This window comes from Oratosquilla oratoria, chromosome 5, assembly GCF_046742065.1.
Source record: "Oratosquilla oratoria isolate Oo_2021 chromosome 5, ASM4674206v1, whole genome shotgun sequence".
NCBI classification, from domain to species: domain Eukaryota; kingdom Metazoa; phylum Arthropoda; class Malacostraca; order Stomatopoda; family Squillidae; genus Oratosquilla; species Oratosquilla oratoria.
In genome coordinates, this window is record NC_134781.1 from 81,545,363 (window position 1) to 81,563,638 (window position 18,276).

The 18,276-nt window shown below is 38.7% G+C and overlaps 2 protein-coding genes across 2 annotated transcripts in view; one reads left to right on the top strand and one right to left on the bottom strand.

Annotated features, from left to right (window-relative positions):
• The first annotated feature begins 46 nt into the window (after positions 1–46).
• On the top strand, positions 47–17,718 carry LOC143025608 (short/branched chain specific acyl-CoA dehydrogenase, mitochondrial). Its single transcript, XM_076185548.1, has 9 exons — positions 47–151; positions 1,417–1,582; positions 2,911–3,011; positions 3,548–3,754; positions 4,130–4,300; positions 4,658–4,783; positions 5,395–5,577; positions 9,719–9,854; positions 10,160–17,718. The coding sequence occupies exons 1-9, from the start codon at positions 128–130 to the stop codon at positions 10,333–10,335; spliced, it is 1,290 nt and encodes a 429-aa protein (XP_076041663.1). The 5' UTR covers positions 47–127; the 3' UTR covers positions 10,336–17,718.
• Positions 13,746–18,276, bottom strand: part of ifc (delta4-sphingolipid-FADS-like protein ifc) — a 46,463-nt gene continuing 41,932 nt past the window's right edge. The window contains exon 6 of the mRNA XM_076185549.1: positions 13,746–18,205. Within this exon, the coding sequence (XP_076041664.1) occupies positions 18,059–18,205 (147 nt within the window). The 3' untranslated portion in view covers positions 13,746–18,058. The remainder of the gene's footprint in view (positions 18,206–18,276) is intronic.

Sequence of the window (18,276 nt, forward strand, 5' to 3'; positions counted from 1 at the left end):
ATAGTTAATACAATTGAGTGGAATATTACATAAAAATCAGCTGGATTTATATTTTTTATCCTTGAAATATATTTGTGTAACATTCAGCGATTGTTGTTTTCTTCAAGAAGGAAGTGGACACCGAAAGATGGCATTAGTTAGGAAAGTACTGGTAAGGGAATATTTGTCTCATTTTTACAATTCGTAATAATCTCTAGTTCACTTTTTACCATCTTAATAGCTAATATGTGTTTGCATTGCAATTTTGTGTTGCTTTTCACATATAGTAATAGTACAGATTTAATCAATAGAATAATATGACTTGCTATGGAGATTGGTTATATATCACCGTGACCATATGATAGCAGGAATGTAGGCAGGTAAACAGTACCAAAGGACTTAGTCTGCAGACATTTCCGCAGACTTTTTAGTCATAAATTTACGCAACATAAATTTCAAGGTTACTTTCTAATTTAATTAATAATTGTCACCTGTTTCAAGATATAGTATTGTATTTGCAATTGTATTATCACTCAACTAGTTCCTATGAAAGATGGTACATAACCAGATGATTAAGTAATTGCAAAGTCCAGTAATTTTGTGTTTCTTAGAGACTATCTCTTCAAAAGAAATGTACGTATTAACTTGTCTTGTAGACAGTTTTTGGTAATGAAGTGTGTTTTTTAATTACAGGACCTTGATTATATTTATTGTAGTCTTACCTACGTAATCTCCATTCTCTCTAAATTGGCTTCATCAATTTTCTATGGTTATCAAAATACACGGGTGAAAGAGAACGAACGATTGAGCACTGACTTTAATTTTTTATAATGCGATTATTATGACGCAACACCGCACATCGGGCAGCTAATGCTGCCAGACGTGCGATATTCCCCGGAGTGAAGAGGTTAAGACGTCATATTTGTTTTGATAGATGCAGAGGTAGAAATTAAAGTATAAATTCACCTACTCTAACCTAACCTGCATTTAGTAAAGTGATGCCTGTAATTCTAGAGGTAATTAGGGTCATAGGCGTCATCTTAATCACAAAAATATCCTTGCACACTTCTTGATCCTCTACAGTACATAAGATCATAAAAGTCAATAATATCTCTTCTTGCTGTTCTGTATGATAGTTGGCAGCCTTGACTTCTTTAGCCTCTCTTCATACCATACTTTTTTAATGACCACTTTGGTATGAGTCAAATTCTCGTGGGCAACATCAGCTGCCATATAAATGATGCATTACACCACTCACATCATATAATATAAAGTCACTGCTGTATTACTCGTTCTCTTTTACTCTGTCAAATTTGTCGTGACATGTAAGGGGCTGATATAGATTGTGAATTAGGCTCCATTTAGGTAAAGGTTTGTCTTTTACCAGAAAAAAGGGTAAATTATCCTGACTTTTTACTTGAGTTGTGTTGTTCCTAGGGGCATGGCCTCAGTGGTCGGCTGTGGTCAAGGACCCTCCAGACCTCTGCAGCTGGAAGCTTCAACAGTCATAAGACAATGCCTGAGGAGGTAGTAGATTTAAAAGCTCTCAGGCCATCTCCTCTAACAGTGCTCTCGGAGGAAGAACTCATGATGAAAGAAACTGGTAAGTTTTTCTGTCTCTCTCTCTCTCTCTCTCTCTCTCTCTCTCTCTCTCTCTCTCTCTCTCTCTCTCTCTCTCTCTCTGTCTGTCTGTCTGTCTGTCTGTCTTTTTTTTTTTTTTTTTCTTTTGAAATGAAAATAGTTTTTGATGGTTTATTTTCTTCCCTATGCCACTGCTGTTGCAACTCTTGGAGCTCTATCCACAAAAGGTTCACAGTCCACCATATCTCTTAGATAACCAGACTCCTGCAGTTATCAGTCCTCTATCTCCCTATTTCTTCCTCTTTTGTAAGCTGGGCATTGGATGTTCAGCACCTCATTTACATTTCTTAGTCTCACTATTTTGAATTTGTCCTCTACTTCTCCCCCCTCATATTCAACATGGCTGTTCTCTTGACTTTATAGTTTGGTTAGTGTCCTTTCCTGTTATCATTGCCTTTGCATTCTCCATGTTTTAGGATTTACTATGTTATGTACATTAGAGTTAGTGTATTGATAGTAGAACTAAAGAAGAAAGTATTGGAAGTATTTGTGTGATGATGAGAAAAAAAATAACCTATACACCTAGACCCTCTTCCCACTTATAAAGGAGGTAGCTAGCTAAGGCATACATTCACTCCCACCATTCAAGTTCCATCCACTGGATAGTGGATGGGATGGGAATAGGTGTGAGAGGGTGCGTACCTTGGCTAGCTACCCCACATATAAAGGGAAAGAGGCCCTTGATAAATAGATAGTTTATTTTCAGTCCTCCTGTTTCCATTCTGTCTCACCATCTTGCAGCTATTTCCAATGCTTTCTTCTCAGATTTTATCTGTCTATATACCAAGAGCTTTTTCCCCCTTACAAAGGAGGTAGCTGAATCAAAGGCAATTACCTATTCCCACCCATTTTACTCCCACCATCCCCTCTGTCCTTCCCATCTCAGCTCTTCATGGATAACAGTTCATCCCTGCATTGCCAACTGCCCTGGATCAAACGCAATGCAGTAAGACACAGTACATCTACAGCTAGGCCACTTCACTTAATCAGTGACCCCTCCCTCTCCATCTCCTCATGCAGAAAAAGAGAAGATGAGGGAGAAATCCCTTTATGCTGCATCAAAATATCATTCACACATAAGCACCCCTACCTTCCCATCCCCCATCCCTCCCTCCCCATCAAAATATCATTCACATATAACAACTCCCTAACCCCATCCCCTACTCACTCCCTTCCATGCATCACAGCATCATCCATACACAACCATTCACTGCACACCCCTATCTTCTGTCTTCTACCTTCCTCAACAGAAGTAGAACTAAATATATATACATGTCCATTTTGTTCTAGTGGCCAGATTCGCCCTTGAGCAAGTTAGTCCTCTGGTACGGAAGATGGACAGTGAAGGAAGCATTGACGAGTCTATCCAGAGGGCTCTTTTTGACAATGGGGTAAATATTGATGATCTTCAAACTTTTTACCCACTTTCAGAGAAAATTAAAATCAGAGATAAAGTAATCCTTATATTTCGACCACTAACTGTGGTCCTCTTCAGAAGATAAGTACTTATTTTCTGAAGAGGACCTCAGTTAGTGGTTGAAATATAAGGATTACTTCATCTCAGATTTTAATTTTCTCTGAAAAGGGGTAACAGGTATGAATTTCACTTATGTGCTTCTACATGACAGTACTCTAATTGATAACCTTGTTGTTGTTAAGATAAAGTCATTGGAATGAAAAAGTTAAGATTATTTTTATTAACCCCTTTAGCTTGGTGATTTGCATTATAGATTTGATTGTGGGATGGCAAGATAGTTTTATTGAGCCTAGGGTGGCACTTTAATTGAGGGTTTTAGGAGTCATGATATATGACAAAGAGTATTAGGTTTTTGTATGGTTCCAGATATATATCCAAAAGACCATTCCCCTAGTAAAGGGAGATGGCTATGGTTTAAGACAAAAATGTGATAATTTTTACTCGTTGCAGCTGATGGCCATTGAGACTGACCCCAAGTATGGTGGTTGTGGTTCATCCTTCTTTGTGTCCAGTCTGGTCATCGAAGAGCTTGCAAAAGTGGACCCTTCTGTCAGTGTTTTTTGTGATCTCCAGAACACTTTGATCAACACACTTTTCAGCAAACTTGGTACTGAGGATCAGAAAGATAAATACCTTCCCAAGCTGGCTTCAGAGTTTGTAAGTACTTTTGTGCGAGTTTCACTAGTTAGAGTGGTAATGGTTGATCATTTGAGCAGTGTCGGGAGTGTCATGCAACGTGCTGTAGATTACAATTGTAGTTTCAATAAGCACTAGGTTAGTTTCTATAATATTAAGAAGGTATAATGTAGTAGCACATTTGTAAAATGAGACTTACTGAACCACTGCTGGAGAATGAGAAAAGATTGACAGAAAATCTGTATCTTTTGACCACTATCTGTGGTCCTCTTCAGTAGAATGAAGAGAACCACAGATAGTGGTCGCAATATACAGATTTTCTGTCCCTCTTATCTCATTCCCCGACAGTGGGTCAATAAGTCTCTGTAATATTAACATTTATTATTCTTACATCAGACGGGCTCCTTCTGCCTCTCAGAGGCAGAATCTGGGTCAGATGCTTTCTCGCTGAAAACTACGGCAAAGAAAGACGGGAGCATTTACGTCATCAATGGCACAAAGATGTGGATCTCCTCAGCATCACATTCAGGTGTATTCCTTGTCATGGCAAATGCAAACCCATCAATAGTAAGTTATCTCTTGTGATATGTACATGGACAGTTGCTATAGAGCTTAATACTTTTTAGTTATAAAATCCAGTTACTTTGGAACCTTCTAAGGTAGTTGTACAATTGAAAGAATATTCCCAATCTCTTATTGGAAGCTGCGGCTACTAATTAACTAATGCATGTACAATTTGAAGATATGGGTTCATCACTTCAACTGAGTACTTCTTCAGAGTAGTCTGTTAATTCCTTGCAGGGACGAGTTAAAGTCATTTGCCTGGCTTCTGGTATATTTATTTCCATTGTAGATATATTTAGGTGAGAAAGAACCTAAGTTTTATATTAAGAAGTTTAGAGGAAGAATTGTTTACTCTTTCAGGGATACAAGGGCATCACATGTTTCATCATTGACAAAGACACACCTGGATTGGTTATTGGCAAAAAGGAAGACAAACTTGGATTGCGGGCATCCCACACTTGTACGATCCACTTAGATAATGTAGTGGTAAGTTTGTAGTCCACTTTCCCTTTTTTGTGTGTGTGTGTGTGAATGAATGAATGAATGTTTATGTTCTGTTTAGAATAGAATAGACCCTAAACACGTGTGTGTGTGTGTGCGCATGCGGGCCTTTGTATTTGTACATATAATTGCAACAGAAAAAAGGAAGAGCTACATTTGTGGGGTCATCTCTTCTCCAGCTATCATACCTAGTCTAGAATTCACTTATGGTGTGCATTTTTGGCTAATCGTACATGTAAATACATACCAAAAGTTTGTTCTTCCTTATAAGTAGAAGGGAGGTGGCTGAGTCAAAGCACACACATATGCTTTGTACACATGAAAACTCATTTATGACCCTCTTGTCCTGGAAGTATGCAGTTATTTTTATTTTTTATTTATTTGTTAATTTATTTCTTTATTTATATATTATATATATATATATATATAAATATATATATATATATATAAATATATATATATATATAAATATATTTATGTATCTATATATATATATATATATATATATATATATATGTATATATGTATACCATATATATGTATAAATAAATAAAATATTTATACCTACATATAGATATGTATTTTCTTTTGCACAGGTTCCAGAGGAAAACATTTTAGGAAAGTTGGGACAAGGGTACAAATATGCCATCAATATGTTGAACGAGGGACGGATTGGAATTGGAGCACAGATGGTTGGCTTAGCCCAAGGCTGCTTTGATGCCACAGTACCTTATCTACTGCAACGCAAGCAATTTGGGACCAGGATCTTTGACTTCCAGGTATACAAGAATACTTTTAATTATGACCACAGATACAGTATATGTTTACGAGTTTTTTTTTTTTTTTTATAGAAGGGAGGTATCCAAAATCAAAAGGCATAATTCCACTCCCACCCATTTCATCCCCTACCCACTCTCCCATTCACCACCACTTTCTCCCTCTTTTCTTGGCTCCTCCTGGATGATGGATCATCCCTGCATCATGCCCATTACCCTGGGTCAGAAGCAATGTAATAAGACAAAGCACATCCACAGCAAGGCTGCTTCATTTAATCAGCAACCCCCCCTCCCCTCCTTCCCCTTATGCAGAAAAAGAGAAGATAGGGAGAAATTCCTTCAGGCTGTTTCAAAATATTCACATGTAACCATTCCCCCCCCATACCCCTGCCCACTCCCATGTATCACAACATCATACATACACAACCATTCTTCACTCACCTCTATCTTCTGTCTTCTCCCTTCCTTCCTCAACAGACATTCCCCTTTTTCTCAACACCACTTTTACCACATCCATCCATCTCATCCTCTTTTGCCCCCTCCTGTTCACTCCATCCACCTCTGTCTTCCACACTTCTTTTACTAATCTTTCTTCACTCATTCTTTCTATGTATCCAAAGCATCCCAATACTCTTTCATCAATCCTATTTCCCACCCCTGCTCTCCTCCTCACCTCCACTCTATCCAGCCTAGTAACCCCCTACCTTAAGCAAACAACAACTGACTTATCTCCCATTTTCCTCTGACATTTACCTCCCACACCACCCCATCCATGTACACATTGAACAGCCATGGTGACATGACACATCCCTGGTGAAGTCCCACCTTTACCTCAAACCACTCACTATCTCCATTTCTAATTCTAACACAGGTTCAACTACTCTTGTAAAAGCTGTCTTTAACCACTTTGGTACGATGATGCCAATGTAGGCATCATGAGGCGTGAGTAGGTACACGAGAATGTTAACATCGTCGTCTGGAATATGTATATATTTTTATTTTATATACCAAGGCTTTTTCCCCCTTCCAAGGGAGGTAGCCACAAAAGGAAAGGCATAAAAACACTCCCACCCATTTCATCCCTAAATACACTCCACACCCCTCCCACCCTTCCTCTCATCTGAGCACCTCCTGGATGACGGGTCATCCCTGAACCCTGCCCACCGCCCTGGGTCAGAAGCAGTGTCGCAAGACACAGTACATCCACAGCAAGGCCGCTTCATTTAATCGGCGACCCCCCCTCTCCGTCCCCCTTTGCATATAAGGAGAGGACGGGGAGAAATCCCTTCGGGCTGCGTCAAAATTTACTCACACATACTACCCCACCCCCCACCCCCCCGCCTATTCCTCCTCATGTCGTCACAACATCATCCATATACAACCATTCTCCACTCACCTCTGTCTTCCGTCCTCTCCCTTCCTTCCTCAACAGACATTCCCCTCTTCCCCAAAGCCCCCTTCACCCCATCCATCCACCTCATCCTAGGACGTCCCCTCATGTTCACTCCCTCCACATCTGCCTTCCATACCTCTTTTACTAGTCTTTCGTCACTCATTCTTTCCATGTGTCCAAACCATCCTAATATTCTTTCATCAACCCTATCTCCCAAATCCTTTTTCACCCCTGTTCTCCTCCTCACCTCCTCATTTCTCACTCTATCTAGCCTAGTAACCCCCACCATACTTCTCAGACACCTCATCTCAAACACATTCAAACTCCTTCTCTCTTCTTCTCTTATGTTCCACGTTTCTGCCCCATACAGTGCTGTTGGCACAATCACTCCTTCATACAGTCTCCTCTTCGCATCCATTCCCAAATGTCTAAATGTATATATTTTTTTTAAGTTGTACATGAATTAGCCCCAGATTCTGTGAACTGGTTTAATCACTCAGAGTAAAAGAGAATTATTAATACAGCAGTGACTATATTTTATAATGCTAGTAGTGTGATGCATCATACTTATGGCAGCCAATGCTGCACAGGAGAATTTGACTCATATTGAAGTGGTTAACCTCTTCACTCCGGGGCACATCGCACGTCTGGCAGCATTAGCTGCCCGACGTGCGATGTTGCATCATAATAATCGCATGATAAAAAATAAAGTCAGTGCTCAATCGTTCGTTCTCTTTCACCCATGAATTTTGATAACCATAGAAAATATGATGAAGCCAGTTTAGAGAGAATGGAGGTTACGTAGGTACGACTACAATAAATATAATCAAGATGCCAACGTCGGAATCATCGCGTACCCACTTGCTCCTCATGCCACCTATATAGGCGTCACTGTATGGAAGTGGTTAACAGGTTTCCTCCTACAACATATTTGCAAAACCTCCCACAGTGCCTTCCTATCTACCCTGTCATAAGTTTTTTCAAATTCAAAAATGCCCAAAAAACATCCTGACCTTTGCTAAAGCTTTCTCACATACCTGCCTGATCACAAAAATCTGATCTACACAACCCCTACCTGCCCTAAACCCACAATGTTCCTCCCCAATTACTCTCCTGATCCTCTCAGTTAAAACCCTCCAATGCATAATCTTTCCCAACTACACTCAACAAACTGATCCCTCTGAAACTACTGCATTCACATTTGTCCCCTTTTCCCTTGTAAAGTGTAACTATACAGGCACCTCCGGTCCTCTGGCTCTATCCTCTTTTAGACAAACATTAAACCACCTCACCAGCCAGTCCACCATCACTGTACCTCCCATTTTTAGACACTCCACATGACACCCATCTAACCCAGGTGCCTTGCCTGCTGTCATCATTTTAATAACTACAGACGCTCCTCTACTTACGTTCATTCGTTTTACGTTTTTTTTTATTTTACGTTTGAACCGACTGTAAAAAAAAAAATTGAGTGAATTTTTTAGTTTAGCGCACTCTCTATAGTACGAGACGTTCAAACGATACTTACGCATGACGCTGCGTCCATTGTTTACATGGCACAAACGACAGACTGAACGTGCCTTGCCTCCTCCTCCTTCTCCTCCTCCATCTCACTTTATGTTGCTTGAATTTAATTTATTTGAAATTAATGTTATTATTTATAATTAATTATTTAGGGGTGTTTTATAAGATACGGTAATAGAATTTATGGATGTATAGTACAGTATGAACGGTCATACATTACTGGAACGTACAGTAACAACTTTCGTTAATTTTTATGTTACGTTCAGCCGTTCGGAACGTAACTAAAACGTAAGTTGAGGAGCGTCTGTACTTTCACCTCACCTTTTCTTATTTCTCCTCCATTTTCCATATTCATCACTGTCATTGTCTTAGCGCCTCCCACTGCAACCAAATTTCCCTCCCTATCATCCTTCACACTTAGCAACTCCCTAAAATACTCTTCCCAACCTAACAACTCCCTAAAATACTCTGCCCATCTTAATCTTGCCATCATCTCTCCATCTGCACCTTTTACCTTTTCTTCTCTACTTGAATTGCCTCCCCTTCCTCTCTTGATTACCTTCCAAAACATCTAGGATAGGGTACCAAATTAGGTCAGAAGCTGCTGAGATGCTGTAGGAAGATCTTAACAAATTATTCACATGGCTTGTGAAATGACAAATGGATTTAAACTTCTCAGAGAAAACAAATTTGCAAGAGTGACTTGGGAGTTCTAGTGAGGTCTGATCTTAATCCAGGAAACAGTGCATTAGCACCAGGAATAGAAACAGAGTATTAGGTTTCATTGTTTAGACAGTTATCAAACTATCTGGTGTTAGACCCATCCTTGACTATGAGGTACAGTATTGGTATCCATCCTATAGAATGGATATCAGTTCACCAGAATCAGTACAGAGAATGATCAGAATGATACATGAGCTCAGAAATTAACCTAACAAGTTCAGGCTTAGGCACCTTAATTTACACCCTTTGGAAGGATGCAGAGTGTGGGGTGATGTAATGGAGGTGTTCAAGTGGGTATGTAGACAAGGTCATCATATTAAGATAATGGGGCAGGACTCGCAGAAATGGATTTAAATTGAACAAATTTAGATTTAAGAAGGAAATGGGGGAAGAACTGGTTTACTAATAGAGTGGTCAATGAATGGAATAGTCTTTGTAACCATGTAGTGAGTGCTGAAATTGTTATGCAGCTAGCCTTTCTTTCTTTTTTTTCTCATTGTGTAGGCAATGCAACATGCAGTGGCTAACATGGCAGTGGAGATTGAGTGTGCAAGGCTTTTGGTCTACAATGCAGCAAGACTCAGGGAAGCCAATCAACCCTTCATTAAGCAAGCAGCGATGGCAAAGCTGTACAGTTCAGGTACGTTATAGTTTAACAGGCTTGCGATTTCAGCCACACCCTCTCAAAGAAAAAATCTGTACACATTCTGGCATGTACAATTTCCCCTTAAGTAAATGTCAACTAACCCATTCCCTGCAGAATGTGTCATATATATTTTATCCTGGCTCCTGCCAGGCTTTTATTTAGGTGAGGGAATCCTTCTCTTCTTTACAAAGGATTACAAAGGCAAAGCATGCTGACAGGAGACCTTTTGGTCCATAACTAGGAACTCTTGATTAGCCAGGTGAAATTAGTTACAATTTTTTTTTTTCCCGTCCATACAGAGGTAGCCACCCGTGTCACCTCCAAATGTGTCGAGTTGATGGGAGGTGTTGGTTTCACCAAGGACTACCCAGTTGAGAAGTTCTACCGGGACTGTAAAATTGGCACCATCTATGAAGGAACTTCCTTCATTCAGCTGAATACCATTGCCAAATTCGTTGAAAAAGAGTATTCATAAATAATGGGAGTAGTGCCATCTGTGGAAGATTTATACTTCCTTAAATACTATTCTAGTGCGGGGATCTGATTTTGGTGTGATTAGTGCTATTGCATCCTGAATGTCATTGGTTTTCTGATATGAAGGAAGGTAATGGAGACAACATCATATTTTATTGTGAATTATGGTTTTATTCTGTCAATTATAAAATTCAGTTCTGGAAGGTACAAAAGGATTTGTTGTGAAAATAGCTTTTGTAGGTGTTGTAAATATCTTCGTGTTTTTAACATTTTTCTTGTTCCTTCATTGACAAGCTGCAATTATTTTTCTCAGCACCCAAGTAATCTTAATGTAAATTTGAGCCTTGGGGAATGTAATATTGTAAAAATTGACTAAAACTCTTATGTACTTTTCTCATGTTAAGGGTCAAAGCCACACCCCTTAAAAGGGGGAAAAAAGTCATTGGTATTTACTCACATTATTTTTACTAAAATGGTACCAATTTTACATGCCTCCTTTGGGTCCAGGAATTGTGTGTAGATTTTGTGTTTTATCGCTACATAAGAGTATATATTTTTTTAGAAATTTGCTTAGATCTGAATGGTAGTAATAGTAATGACTGCAGTGTCTCTACTCTGTAAATATCTCTCATTATTCTAGCCTATCCTCCTTATATAGGGGGAAGGGCTTTTTGGTGTATGCATGTGTATTGTTATGCTTCCAGAGTGAAAAAAAAATGTATAATTTTCTTAATGGCATTTCATTTCTCAACCCTCCACATGGATTTTCCTGGTTTTTTATAATGGGAATTTTTTGTGAACAAGCTTTTACAACCAGTTATAAAGAATTTAATTTTTATTGCATTTGCAATATATTTGGGTAACTCAAGACTGGAGGATATATAATGTCTTATATTGATAACTTGCTTTGCTAGAAACCCACAACCTCAGAATGGCCAACAGTGGTCAATGAAACCTCACCCAGATCTTAACCTTGCCTCGAGTTTTGCACTGAATGTGATGGATTTGAAGATTTTGTCCTGGCTAAAACCAAACAGTTATCTGCAGCTTTGATATATCTGTATGGAGTCATGGGTTGAAACAAATCTGACAGACTAACAAATACAAGTACAGTGACAAAAGGCCCCTCCTTTCTTGTAAAAGGAGCTTGGTTGAGTCAAAGCACATACACCCATCCCCACACTTGGGAGGGGAAAAAAAGTCCCTCCTATTGTAATACCTTGTGGAAGAAGGGGTCATCTTCCCCTGCAAAAAGACACAGGAAGGCCTGCAAGTTGTGCATACATATACCAAAGACTTTTCCCCCCTTACAAGGGAGGTAGCAAAAGAACAAAGGCATTAAATCTACTCCCACCCATTCCATCCCCACATACTCCACTCCCATTCACCCCCCTCCCTCCCTCTTATCTTGGCTCCTGGATGATGGGTCATCCTTGCATCTTGCCCACTGCCCTGGGTTAGAAGCAGTGTCACAAGACATGCCACATCCACAGCATGGCCACTTCATTTCATGGATGACCCCCTCTGTCCCCTCATGCAGAAAAAGAGAAGACTGGGAGAAATCCCTTTGGGTTGCATCAAATTATTTTTTACACGTACTCCCTCACCCTCCCATCCCCCACCCACTCCCTTTCATGCATTACATCATCACCCAAACACAATCATTCTCCATTCACCCCTATTTCGTCTTGACCTACATTCCCGTCTTTCCCAATGCCCCTTTTACCCCATCCATCCATCTCATCCTTGATCACCTCCTCATGTTCACTCCTTCCACACCTCTTTTACTAATCTTTCTTCACTCATTCTTTCCATGTGTACAAACCATCCCAATACTCTTTCATCAACCCTATCTTCCAACTTCCTTTCCACCCTTGCTGCTCTCCTCACTTCTCACTCTATCCAGCCTAGTAACCCCTATCATACTTTTTTGACAACTCATCTCTTACGTTCCATGTTTCTGCCCCATACAGTGCTGTCAGCACAATAACTCCATATAATTTCCTTAGTATCCATTCCCAAATGTCTATTTCTCATCATACTTTAATCCCCCAAGGCAATTATTTGCTTCTCTCAATCTACATTCTACCTCCACTCCTCCCTTTCCTGCCACATTCGCACCCAAGTATCTAAAACTATCCACCTCTAGTCTCCCTTTATACTCACTTCCAGTCTGCTGCCACTTTTTCCCCTTGTACATCCCATCACCTTAATTTTACCTACATTTATCTTGAACTTCCTTCTTTTGCACACCTTCCCAAACTGTCACTAGTTTCTTCAATCCCTCCTCTGATCCTGCTACAAGTGGTGTTGTCAGCAAACAATAACTGGATTATCTCCATTATCTTTAACCATTTCCAATTCCTGACCCTTGTGTTACCTCTTGCACCACCCCATCCATGTATACATTGAACAGCCAAGGTGACATAACACATCCCTGGTGAAGTCCCACCTTTACCTCAAACCTCTCACTTGCAAGTCATAGCTGATTTATTATATGGCGAGTGCTCACCCGCCCTCCACATGAATCCACTCAAACAATTTATGTAGCAAACAAGAGTATCCTCTCAGAACATAATTTATTCATCAGCTCACAAATGCACACCATTCACTCGTATCTTTTCTCTATTACTTGACATATGTTACTCTTTCATTCAACGTTTCCTTCATCCTGTTCATCCATCTCATTGTTAGTGTTACCCTAAGTTCCCTCTATCCACTTCTTTCGATATTTTTCCTTCATTCATACTTTCCACATGCCCAAATCATCTCGCTATTCTTTGATCAACACTATCTACCAGCTCTTTCAACCCATTCTCCTGTGATGAATGGTTAATTTCCATAATCCAAAACAGATGACAATTTTCCTTCGAGTTCACAAATTAAATATGATGGTTGAATAGAAAAAAACAAAACACTAAAATTAAACAGTTTTATTCATCTTTTAACTTTTTTTTAGAAGCCCTTAGCATTATTGCTATATTCTACTGGTATAATAATATATAATCAAAACTTGTTTGATATCACATTCCAAGGTGAGATTCAAATTTTGCAATCAGTTTAAAGCATTGTTTTTAATCAATGCACTTAACCAGTTTAAAATAATGTCTTCCTGAGACACAAATATACATTCATGGGCCAGTAATTTTTCTTTCCTTTGAGACATACCACAAACAAAATTATAAAAGGAAAAGGTAACACTAAACATGTTCTGGTAACTGTGAGCATCAAGGACTGGAAAATTACAAAAAGGGAATTCTCCTGCTAAGTGCAAAATAGGCCAAAGTCTAGTTTTATATGAAGAGGTAATGATAATATTGATTGAATAATGTTAATTTAATATATATCACTTGTGTCACTGTTTCCTAATGCAAGTCTTCGTGGTTCAGTGGTTAGCATCTCTCAAATTTCGTCCCTTTTGCTGAAAGGCGCTAGGGTACACAATTCCAATCAAGTGGTGACTGGAGATCAATGTACTATTGATAACATCTGAACAAGACCCACAATATGTCAGAACTATATATATACATATATTTCATTGATAACTATATATTTCTAAATACAATATTTTTTTCCAGTATTTTTTTCATGTAAACAAAGTTGTATTAAAACAATATAAATGAAAGACACATCCATAGTTCTGATACACGGGAGTCAGGTTAGGGTGTCTTCAACAGTAAATAGTCTTATGATAAATACTCTTCATAAAGACTAATGCTTTTGATCAGAATAAGAAGACCAAAAACATTTCTGAGTCATTGGCCATTTTGTTTTTTGCACTCAGCCAGGACTTGTGATCAACAGTATTTCATAACCTATTTGAGTATTTCCTCATTTTCACATCAGAGGAGCACAAAAAAATGTCATAATGGAAGTGGTATAGAAGCAATAGGTAACATTGTATTTCCTGTACATCCAACCAAATATTTATCCCCTTGTCATCAATTCCCAAAGTAATACTCTTACTGTAATAGTACTACTGTTATGCTATCTTACATTCAATCAATACCTTCAACATTGTGGCATACTTTGTATACTTTGTTCTGGTTAATACCATATGCATTTAACTAGCCAGGGTTAGATCCTAGACTGCAGGAGGGATGTGCACATATCTAGAATCAATCATCCCTTACTAAGTCTAGAATATATCCCTATAGGTAAGTAGCACTATTTGGCATTCAGCAGAACAAAATCCTATTAGATATGCCATGAAGCTGTAGGTGTTAAAGTGATTATGCACTGGTAATATGAAAATTATAAAAATAGGTAAATGCAAGAGTGCAAGGCAGAGGTTCGGAGTTGGTTGGTGAGAATGGAAGGGCATGGGGGAAATGAACCAGATGTTATTTGTGGATGAAACTGTGCTTGTGGCTAGTTCTGTGGAGAGACTGAAGCAGCTGGTGACCAAGGTTGGAAAGGTACATAAGAGTGGGTTTACACGGTCACACGGTTCAACAGACACGTGTTTAAAGTGATGTGTGAATGGGGTATTTGGGGTTTAACCAACGTGTTTGACAACCAAATACCCCATTCACACATCACTTTAAACACATGTCTGACGAACCGTTAGACCGTGTAAATCCCCACTAAGAGAAGAAAGTTACAATTGAATGCAGGTGTAAGTTACAATTGAATGCAGGTGTAAGTAAGTTACAATTGAATGCAGGTGTAAGTAAAGTGACAAGAGATACATGGGCAAATGATGATGGTTTAGGGAAAGTGTATATAAGAGTGTGAGGATTGAGTAAGTGGAATATTTGAAACATTTAGAGTTGCATGTGGAGGTGAAAGGAGGAGTGGATAGGGAAGCAAGTAAAGGACTGAGTGGGATGAAAAATCTAACAAGAAATAGGTACTCGTGGAGACACTGTTGTATAGAGGAACAATGGTACCAAGAGTATTGCATGGAGCAAACTTGGAATATAAGGGTGGCAGAAAAGAAGATAATGTTTCTGAGCAATAGCATTCAGTAAACATGATAAGTAAAGAATTGATACAGAGAGATATGTGGAGGTGAAGCAGAGAATGGATGGAAGGGGTAAGTGCCAAGGTAGTTTAGGGTCACGGTAAGAGCGAGTGAACAAGGAAGGACTGGCAAAGAGAACAAGCGAGACGAATGCCAAGAACGAGATAATGGAGGCTTTGGAGGCACGTGGAATGTTTGTGGAGCAGGGACAAGTGTGGAAAAGATCGTGAATGGGAGATTACAAATTGATGATGGGATATAATCAGCTGCTTCGTGAATTATTTTGAGTGGATGAGGAGGGTCACCATACAATGAATCAGTGGGGGTAAACAAACACCAGCTGTGAAGGAGCTGTGCTTCACTGCACTGCCTTTGACCCAAGTCGCATGATTGGGCAGGAGGACTGGATGTCCTATCACCCCCAAGATGCAGAGATGGGAGATGTGGCTGTACAAGTTTATTTGTGTATGATGTGGGTGTGTGCTTTTACTTGGCCACCCTCCTTTATAAGGGGGAAAGGGCCTTTTGTATACAATATTTATATATAAAAATATCTAAAAACAATATTGCATCTTTTCTTTTCTAGGGGAGGGGGGGGTTCTTTAAAAGTTACGTAACCTCTGGCATCTTGTAACACCTTAAAACAGCTACAGATTCCAAATTTCCTCAATTAGTTTTTTTGCTCTCCTTTACCCCCTCTCTGACTCCACCTCCCCAGCACAATATTGTCCGTAAGGGATCTGAAAGTGCCAGTTATCGTAGACAAAATACAATTTTACTACAAAAATGGGAGTGTAAGTCCTGAAAGTCCACCAATTAGTACCAAGCATTTGTCAGTGTAAATGATTTTCATTTACATGGATGTTAACAATATAAATAGCATGGAGAGAAAAGAAAAGAAAAGAAAAAGAGGAAAATAATAATAAATAGCTGTTGTCAAGTTATAAACTGTGTCTGAATAGTGTTCTATTCCCACTTTTGTGTCCAGCATCACCATCCCAGATTTCGCTGTACAATGTTGTTATACGATGTTCTGCAGAGGGTGGAACCAAAACTGTGATGACGTATATACAACTTAAAATTATCAAAGATATAAATTACCCCATTATGTAAAGATGCCTCCCCTCAGCAGAATATAATGACAGCATTAATACAAAATCTATAAAGTGGTAAACTGGCATAAAACATCTTGAAACATTCTTACATCAAAGTCATCATTACATATAATTCTACTAAAGACTGCTTGGTTTTTAAACAGCACCACGGTATACAAAATGTATGGTATGAAAGTGTTGAAGTGAAATAAATATTATAAAAACTCAAGTATGCAGATCTTCATCTGCAAGCAAAATATGTCTATGTGATAGACATTTTTATAATAATCATTATTCCTTTGTCAAACACAGTCTATCCTATCAATACACTGCAACAATTCAGACTTTCTTCTATCCAAGGTCAGGCAATTCTATTCAGTCTAAGGTTGGAACCTAAGAGAAATATTTGTCTTCATTACCATAAACTCTTCAGTCAGTTACCAGCTCCTCAGCTTGATATATCAGCATATTATCCACCATCATTTTAAAAACTCTTTTCCTTTACCTTTCTCCAGTACTTCAGTTACATCCCCATATTATTCTTACACAACATTGTGTAAAACAGGACTACAAAATTACAAGACACTGTACTTCTTCAATCTAGTTTTCCATGTAGAAGAGGGCGATATTGATGGTAAAACAATAAAAGGAACATCTAAAGTTTCCTATAACAAATGCAACAAACTCTGTATGGTTCCCATCACATACAATTTCAACAGCCTTTCAAATTTTGAGGAAGATGACGTACTTGGTATACTTTAATGGTTAAAGATATTTTTATTCAACTCAGCAATTGAGCCAAATTAAACTATTGAGCAGTAACCAGAGAAAAATATACAAGGTATGTCATCATTACTCAAAGTGTTATACCTATTGCCAAATTTGAAATGGATTCATCATAGTTGCACTTTAGAGACAACCACATAATGTACAACAGCTCACAAAAATATCTTCAAGTGAACCACTTGGGAATAAAGTATTTTGACACTTTTGTAACCAAGAGATGTGTTTATGCTCATCCAATATTTTAACTTAAAACTATTATCAATGCATGAGCAATGCAACTAGTTTTCCTAACAGTATATGTGCATGGGTATTTGCAGATGTATGTATAATGGCTAACCATGCTTACCAACATTACTGTGATGTAGTTAAGGAATATGTTAAACAATATTTAATATGCTAATCATAAAGACAATTTTGAGAGCTATTATACTTTTGGCAATTTTCAACCAAGACAAACACCATAAAAAAGAAAACTGCATGTATGTACCATTGGCCTTTGGCCTCTAACAAGGGGGTGGGGAAGTAAAATAAAATAAAATCAATAGCGACTTCTACCTCAATATAAAAAGCCTCTCAGCTTTCCACCATACCAACTTGGTCAAATACAGTGCACTGAGTCAACTTCATACATGAATCCTGGGTTAAATCCAGGGCTCACTGTATTCCATTTGACCCATACAATGTGGTGGGTGGCACAATCCTTTATCCTTGAGGTGTCGAGATGAGAGGGGTAACAATACGAGTCTTTCGATGGATGTGCGTGTTCTATGTACTGTACCACCCCCTTATGAGGAGGAAAAGATCACCGTTACATACATACTAAATTTGCGTACAGTACTCAACTTCACAACTTCTTATCCCCTTAATAATTCCATCCATTAATCTTCTTTCTGTAGCCCGACGTGTTTCCTCTTGATGCGTGCATATGGGCCAATAGCCGGGTCAGTGATGAAGTCGTAGATGACCTTCACCCATGATTTGTGTTGCGGCAAGTCATCGTAATATTCAGGAGCAATTTCTCGAACCTTTGGACAAAGAACAATGGTAACCTAAATATACATGTTCATCATCATAAAATGCCATTTATGAACAATAA

Excerpts from the sequence above, each read along its gene's own strand:
- LOC143025608 (XM_076185548.1), top strand. The coding sequence starts at position 128 with ATGGCATTAGTTAGGAAAGTACTG. Across the intron at positions 3,755-4,129 it reads CCAAGCTGGCTTCAGAGTTT|ACGGGCTCCTTCTGCCTCTC; the intron begins GTAAGTACTTTT and ends TTCTTACATCAG. Across the intron at positions 5,578-9,718 it reads CCAGGATCTTTGACTTCCAG|GCAATGCAACATGCAGTGGC; the intron begins GTATACAAGAAT and ends CTCATTGTGTAG.